We start from the raw sequence: 7,688 nt of genomic DNA, 5'->3' as shown, positions 1-7,688 counted from the left end.
CAAGGTTTTGAGACATATAATAACTAAACATTTCTGGGCCGGGCATAATTGACCTTTAACGATTAATTCAATTTACAAGATAGTTATGAGATGACAAATGATAAAAAATCAATAATTAAAACATGTGGATAGTAAATGTAGCAACAGAAAAGTCTAGAAGACTTTAAGTAAATTAAATATATAAATCTATCAAAAAAATCAAATGTCCCATGGAGCGGGATCAAATTTCTCAATGCATAATATCTAATCGTTTGGAATTGTTTTTTCAGAGAAAAATATTTAAAGATAACTTACTATACTCGCAGATATTAACTAAGTTACCTCAGGTTTAGGACATTTTTTTTAACCCAGGGGCTCTTTGCAGAGTAGTTCTTTAAAAGAAAACTTAAATGAAATTTTCTAAAGCGACCAATTTCGACCAAGGGCAATGATTTATTAACCTTTAGTAGAGGATCATAAGGTCATGTTCAATGCTGCAATGTAGTTTCTGAAAAGAGGAGTTTGAAATATTTCATTTTTAAAGTGTATTTGTTAGCTGATGTGACCTAATTATGCATCAGACTAAAACAATGTACAATATTGGCAGACGGCCGCCTACAAATCATTCTTGTAAAATTGAGTCCAAATCCATCAAACGGTTAGGGAGAAGCTGTTTAATGAAATTTTTGATGACGATGAACGACGGATACACTGACATCACAAAATCTCGCTTCTGAGCACTTTGTATTCAGGTGAACTAAAATGGGATATTTTCATAACAGTCAGTGGAAGATAAATTTACATTAAATATTTTATGTCTCGGTTACCGTAAGATTGTATTAAATATAAAAATAAAAGTATTTCGATAAAAGAAATATTTTACGAGATTCTTTGAGGAGCAATTACACAAGGACAAAAATGACGCGAATTCCATGTTTATCCATTCCAAACAACAAAAGTTAAATTATTGCACCCGTATTCATTACAATTGGCTTACTATGATCTAACATTACAAAATGCTTTTTAGAGTTCTTAATTTAATTCTTTGTGTAAAAGACTAAAAAATTCATTTTCAAAAACGTTCTATGTCTCTCTTACACGAAATTATACAAAGCTCTTTTTAACGAAAATAAGATAACTTTTTACATACATACTTAAATGTTTCATACGATAATAATTTCAGATCAACTACTGAAATTTTGTCTTTACTTTTGGCAATATTTTCTCGATTTCTTAAGTATTAGAATCAAGATGTAAACGGACACATATCTGCATTTCTGCTGCGTTCACGATAGACCTTCTTGATTGGCACATTTTCGGTTTTTGAAAGTTCCGGATTGTCTTTGAATAAATTGCTCAATTGTAGCTCAGTCTTAAATCTGGTCTAATTCATAGATTAGAACAATACCACTGATAGTCTGAAAGTGTCTCATTTTATGATAAAAACGACTTACAACAGAGTTTAAACCGTCAATTGTAGACTTCGTTTCTGCTACATTTGATCGCATCACCGTTGTTATATCTCGAAGAAATAAAAATACCTGGATAACATGTCCTGTCGTTGCACTTATAGTTTGCTTTGTAATGCTCTTGGATAGTGTTATTATGTCACCATTGAAATATTGAATTTGAAGTTATTCTAGCCATGTAATTCGCAATTGTCATTTTTATTATTTGTGAAGCTTGAAACATCAGACAAATTACATTGTATAGATATATTATTTCCTGTTGTGGTGTATTGGCCATAATGAAGTCTATCACTTAATTTATCAAAGCAATATCCATTACTAAATCGGTTTTAGTTGTTTTGCAAGAAGGTTAAGACGACGATATGCTAAACATCTTTCATCTTTTGCCATTTCAGCACACATTTTCAAACATTTGCCTTTGTCGATAATCCCAACGTTTAAGTGATGTTTCTGGTAAGATTTCAGACACATTTTTAATTCGCTTTTTGTGGCTTTCAATTCATTTGCTATCAGCTCAAGGGAACGTTCATCGATGCAAAACTTTTTCCGGTATGCATCAAGTAATTGAGAGTCAAAGTTAAATGTCAAAGACCAACCGTAAAGGAAACCAATGAAACCTTTGAATCTATTCTTGCACGATTCTTGGTCTTTCTTTATTTGTTTTTTAATTTGTTCATGTAGTAAAGCTGTGATGACGCTTGCATTGATGCTCAATAAACCTTTAAGTTCCTGATCGAAAATACTAAAATCGTACAATTCTCTTTCGGGAGAGCTGACCAAAAACACATTACTACCAAAATCTGGTATTCCCCCAAGGCGAATGTTTTCTGATAAATTATTCCTAATTTTATCCAGGCATTCAATTTCATTGAATATGTCTGGATACGCCCGCTTTATGTTTGCAATGTCAATGTCAATTTTTGTTCGAACAAAAATAATATTTTTGCGTATGGTACGCAACTCTTTTCCCAACCATATATCATTTTCTTGGAATCGCCCCTCTGTAACAATTATAACCACGTCAAATCTAGGAAAATTCATGTCATTAAAATATTTCTCTTTTGTGAGGCTTTGTGTTTCCACGCCAGGTAAGTCCCAAAGAGCTACCCTTGGATTTTCAGGATAGATGTATTTTATACCCTTTGTAGTTGATTCAAAAACACCAACAGTAGCTGCCCCTTCGTGCGAAGGTTTTAACTTTCTAAGAGCATTGATGAGACTGGATTTTCCAACACCAGAATTGCCTGTGACAGCAACATTTAATTCCATGTCAGCCCACGTTTTTAAAGAATCCTTGATATATTTATTTAGACCATGCAAGACTCCCGCTTTTTCCATCTCTTTCTTCAGGCCATCTTTGTCAATATATGAACGGCATTTCTATGAAAAAGTGCAAACCTTGCGTTAAAATCGTAATTGAACTTTCTATTTAAATACATAAGCGGAATGAAATTATTCAAAATGTAATTTATAATATTTTGGATAATCTTAGGGTATTGTACCAGAAATCTTTTAAGCGGAAGAAATTGGGGTAACCAAAATCTTTATGCCGAATAATTTATCAATTAAAATGGATAATATTTCAGGTCATTTCAAAGGCAGATAATGATAAATACGTCAGACAAATCTTATTTTTACCATAAGTATATGTCTTACAATTTTATCCTTGGTCAGAATATAAGATTTTATAGATTTTATAAAATTTCATTAAATATTACCATCCTATTTTTATTTGATATATGAATTTTAAATTCGTTAACAATAGGCGAGTTTTAATAATTGGCATAGTTTAAGGTAATAAAGAAATAATCAACTACAAATTACTCTTTACCAGTTATTGGAGAGTTCGCAGAAATAAGCAGTTTTTTTTTCAAATTTTATAGTCTTTAAGCTCCATAAATCTACCTGTTAGTATCGCTTTATCTTGTTCTTGTTAATGAAACGATGGGTTAATTTCATGCAATCGATAGTATTGTGAAGTTTTAACTTACGTCATATTTAAGACCGGACAGGGATTTAATTTTAAAACGACCTTGAACTTCATCCGTTTCGTCTTTGTAGGTTTCTGTCATTTCATCTGACAGGGATTTATTTTCAATACGACCTTGAACCTCATTCGTTTCGTCTTTGTAGGTTTCTGTCGTTTCATCTTCTGACAAACACTCGCTGAAGATAAGATAAACATATAATTATTACATATAGAGGGTACTTAGTTAAGTGTCAAAATCTGCAGCTTTTGTGACATATAGCTCCACGATTCACTATTTTCTTTAACCGATAAATGTTAAAATAAAAACCTTAAGTCATAGTTCATGAAGTATTTTTAGTTGTTTACTTAGTATAATTTTTTTAAAGTGGGTGGCTCACATTGGGCATTTAGTATACTTTTTCTTAACCCATCGTCTTATTTGTATTTATATGTCTGGAATTCAAATCTAATAACACACTGTTTAGAATTTCCGAGTTGTGCTTGTTGTTATAAGAAGGGCAGTTTCATTATTGCTTTGAATGATTGATATTCTGGCGACTTACTTATAAAAAGAAAGGATTACAATTTACCAAAAGGCACATATCAGTTATTTATTTTCATATTTAGATGGATACTTTCTTTATGTATATTACATGAAATGATAATTAATATTCAGACAAACGTGCATATGAACAAGAAATTCTTTAAACACCATTGAAGAAATCTATCATTGATAAATCTTGATTTGAGACAAATCGTTGTTAAATAAACAAAATGATATACCTTGATAATGATACATTCATTTCGTAGGCCGACTGCAAAGTTTCCCTGAAAGACGTCCCGACTTGTTTCCTTTTCTTGACCGAACTCGCATCTAACGATCTTGACAATAAAAATATATAAGAAGAAACAATTAGAACGAATGGAGGTTTGGACATGATTAAAAAGTCAAAGAAAGGAGTCAACAAATACTGTAAAATCATTATTATTCATGGGGCAGGAATTTTTGTGGTTTTCGAGGGAAGATCAAAACCAAGGGAAAATCAAACCACGATTTTAAGATCTGACGAAATTTTACCTCAACAAATACTTCTTGCCATGTCTCTATTCTATATATTACAAACATGCATCGGCGCTTTTCCGCCGATTTTTGTGTACGGACTGGCCAGAGGCAAAAAAAAAAAAATAAAAAATAAAAAAACAGAAAAAAAAAAAAAAAAAAAAAAAAAAAAAAAAAAAAAAAAAAAAAAAAAAAAAAAAAAAAAAAAAAAAAAAAAAAAAAAAAAAAAAAAAAAAAAAAAAATAAAAAAATAAAAAAAAAAAAAAAAAAAAAAAAAAAAAAAAAAAAAAAAAAAAAAAAAAAAAAAAATAAAAATTTGATTTATTGATAAGCGCTGTGTGATACATACAGGATATTAAATGAGTAAAGGTTCAATACTGAATTTATTATACGAGTTGAATAAAATTATATTATGCGAGCCTTTGGCGAGCATAATATTATTTTATTCAACGAGTTCAATAAATTCAGTAATGAATTACACGAATTTAATATTCTATTTATCATATACCTAAATTAAAGACTGTTTAAAGTGAAATAAGAGTCAGTTTTCAATGACGCGCCTTTAGTATAACGCTTACTTTTAGCGCGTATTTACGCTATGTTTGTATAACGCTAATGACGTCACGTCAAAATATATGCACGGCCGTGCAATACCATATAATTTACGGAGTCGCAAAATCGGCACGGGTGTGTGATTAATAAAAATATGTACATGTGGTTAGTGAAATGCGCGGCGATTAAGTGTAAGATTACTTTGCATTACGTTATTTATTTTATTTTTTTACAAGAAATTGAAAATCCACGAATTGAAGAACCCACGAAAATGCCCGTTTTGATAAAACCACGAAATTGCATGCCCACGAATATAAGTGAATTCGCAGTACACTAAAAAGTAAATTAAATAGAAGCAAATCGGTATTCATTACTTTTTAACACTTTGTTGGTTGTAGTTTACAACATTACATAAATAATAAAGGAAATCGCCGAGAGTAGCACTTAGATTATAATTATATAAGTTAATTAAACGAAACGACTACCATTCATTAACTATCGCTTAAATACACAATTAAAATGGTATCTAAAGTAAGATTTAAAATTGCAGTTTGGCATTTCGTTTCCTTTTATTGTTGATAATAATAGACATTATTTTTACACAACGTTAAACCACATTTTAAGCACTCTTGACAGACATCATTTTTGACGGGTTACATGTGCTACAATCATTAATATTATTTAAAAACCTTAAATTTGTTACATATACGCTATTGATTGCCGCTTTAAATTTGGCAGTGACTTGATTGTGATCATTTTCGACATATCAAATATAATTTTACTTTACTTTACCACAAAACTCAATATCTGAAAAATTTGAAAACAAAAGAGCTTTATAAATTATGTAGAAACTTTTTAAATATGTAGAAAACTATGTTAATTTAATTTGATATAAAAGAAAGTGTAAGAGAAATTACGACTCCTTATGTCATAGCAGCATGTATTCGTCAACATCATGATATTTCAGTCAATGAACCCAAATGACCAGAAAATTTGAAAACACAGATATGAAGATGAGCAATGGAAATAGTAGACACTAAAATGTTTAAGCTATGTCATTTTCGTTATTTATTTATTTAAAAAAAATACTACAGTTTTACAAGGAGCTACACTCGTGTTGAGCCTTGCCAATTGCGTTATCATAAGCTGGGGGCTGTAATGAACCAATGTTTTTTATCATGTTCACACAAGTCGTATGCAGGACATTTACCAATTTATGTATCTTCTTCTGACGAAGGCAAATAATTATCAGATATATATATGTATATCTATATTATATAGACACATTCTACTTTCGGTTTGGCCTGTAGTAATTTGTATCTCATATTTTATTTCAAAACAATAATATCTCCTTATTAAGGTTCGTATGGATTAGCAATAACGGAGAACAGCTTAATATATAAGTCTTACCCACACTACACAACCACACATTAGTTAACTTTCGATCACGAGTGAAAATATTATTCGTTGAAATTTAAAACCAGCACTATTTTTTTTTAAATATCAAGAGAAATGTAGTCATATTTGTCGCATAAAGCAAATAAAACCAATTACTGTAAATAGATTTAATTGAGCAATTTTGAAATTATAAGCCAGATATTATATGGCCTTTGACTTCCAAGTGACCTTAAATTTGAGAACGTGGGTCTTGCACGCAACCATACTTTACCCTTTTTTCGATTTCAACGTATCTACGAAATCAAAAATATTACTCTAGTGTTGAACAATATGGAAAGAAAATCAACTTAAGTATTACTTAGATTATAACTATATATGTAAAGTATAAGTTCAGAATTAGTTTTCCGTTATATTAAAAATAAACATTGAATATGAAACTCACTTTTCACGCGTTGTCAATGTTGAACCTTCATCTGTTTCTTTTGATTGTTTCACAGTGTTTTTCTTAACCTTTTTATTGTGTTTATCGGATGGAATTTGTGCTAAAACCTGTTCGATAGATCGAAAAACAGCAGCAATTATAACAACAAGGAAAACAAAAACAAAAATCCACCATAAATTCTCCATTATTTCCTTCCTGTTGTAACACGCAAAAACAGAATGACGATCGGCGAATGTACAAAAAGCTAATATAAATTATATTGACAGTGTATAACCTGCATGATTACCCGTGGTTACAATGTTTACACTGTGAATGATAACGAGAAAGCGTATTGATCATTATAAAAAAAGATTTGGAGTAATGATTTCAAATTTAATATAGAAATACAGTCAACATTGTATAACGAAATTGTATAAAGCACTGTTAAATGAACCTTTTGAATAAAACCAATCATTTTTTCTGTATGTACATGTAACTTGCAAATCATATATTTTATGCTACTGGTTTTATAAAACTACAGTGTTTGTCATACCATAAATTTTATAAACATGCTCTGTATATTGTATCTGATATTATTACTGAAAATGTTTATGTTAAGTTATCAATTTGGTTTTATTAGGTTTAAATCTGGACAGACGTATTAAGGGGAAGGAAATTAGCTAACAATTAATGATCGATAAGAAATATTTGGCTAATTTATTTTAAAATCAATAGGGTCACGATCAATCCCCACACTTAAATAAAGAACTGCAGGCCAAAGCCTATAATTCAAGTGGTCGGACAAGCTTGAGAGGTCAAGACAATTATGAAATTGACCAT

The 7,688-nt window shown here is 30.2% G+C and overlaps 1 protein-coding gene across 1 annotated transcript; it reads right to left on the bottom strand.

Annotated features, from left to right (window-relative positions):
* Positions 1-1,044: 1,044 nt before the first annotated feature.
* Positions 1,045-7,149, bottom strand: LOC132725159 (interferon-inducible GTPase 1-like). The gene is made up of 4 exons (XM_060710248.1): positions 6,870-7,149; positions 4,201-4,299; positions 3,440-3,614; positions 1,045-2,828 (listed from the first exon to the last, which is right to left on the bottom strand). The coding sequence occupies exons 1-4, from the start codon at positions 7,052-7,054 to the stop codon at positions 1,767-1,769; spliced, it is 1,521 nt and encodes a 506-aa protein (XP_060566231.1). The 5' UTR covers positions 7,055-7,149; the 3' UTR covers positions 1,045-1,766.
* Between the last annotated feature and the right edge of the window lie 539 nt (positions 7,150-7,688).

Source organism: Ruditapes philippinarum, unplaced genomic scaffold (genome assembly GCF_026571515.1).
Source record: "Ruditapes philippinarum isolate M1 unplaced genomic scaffold, ASM2657151v2 ctg12727_1_1_1_1, whole genome shotgun sequence".
NCBI lineage: Eukaryota > Metazoa > Mollusca > Bivalvia > Venerida > Veneridae > Ruditapes > Ruditapes philippinarum.
This window is presented reverse-complemented; position numbering and strand designations above follow the sequence as displayed.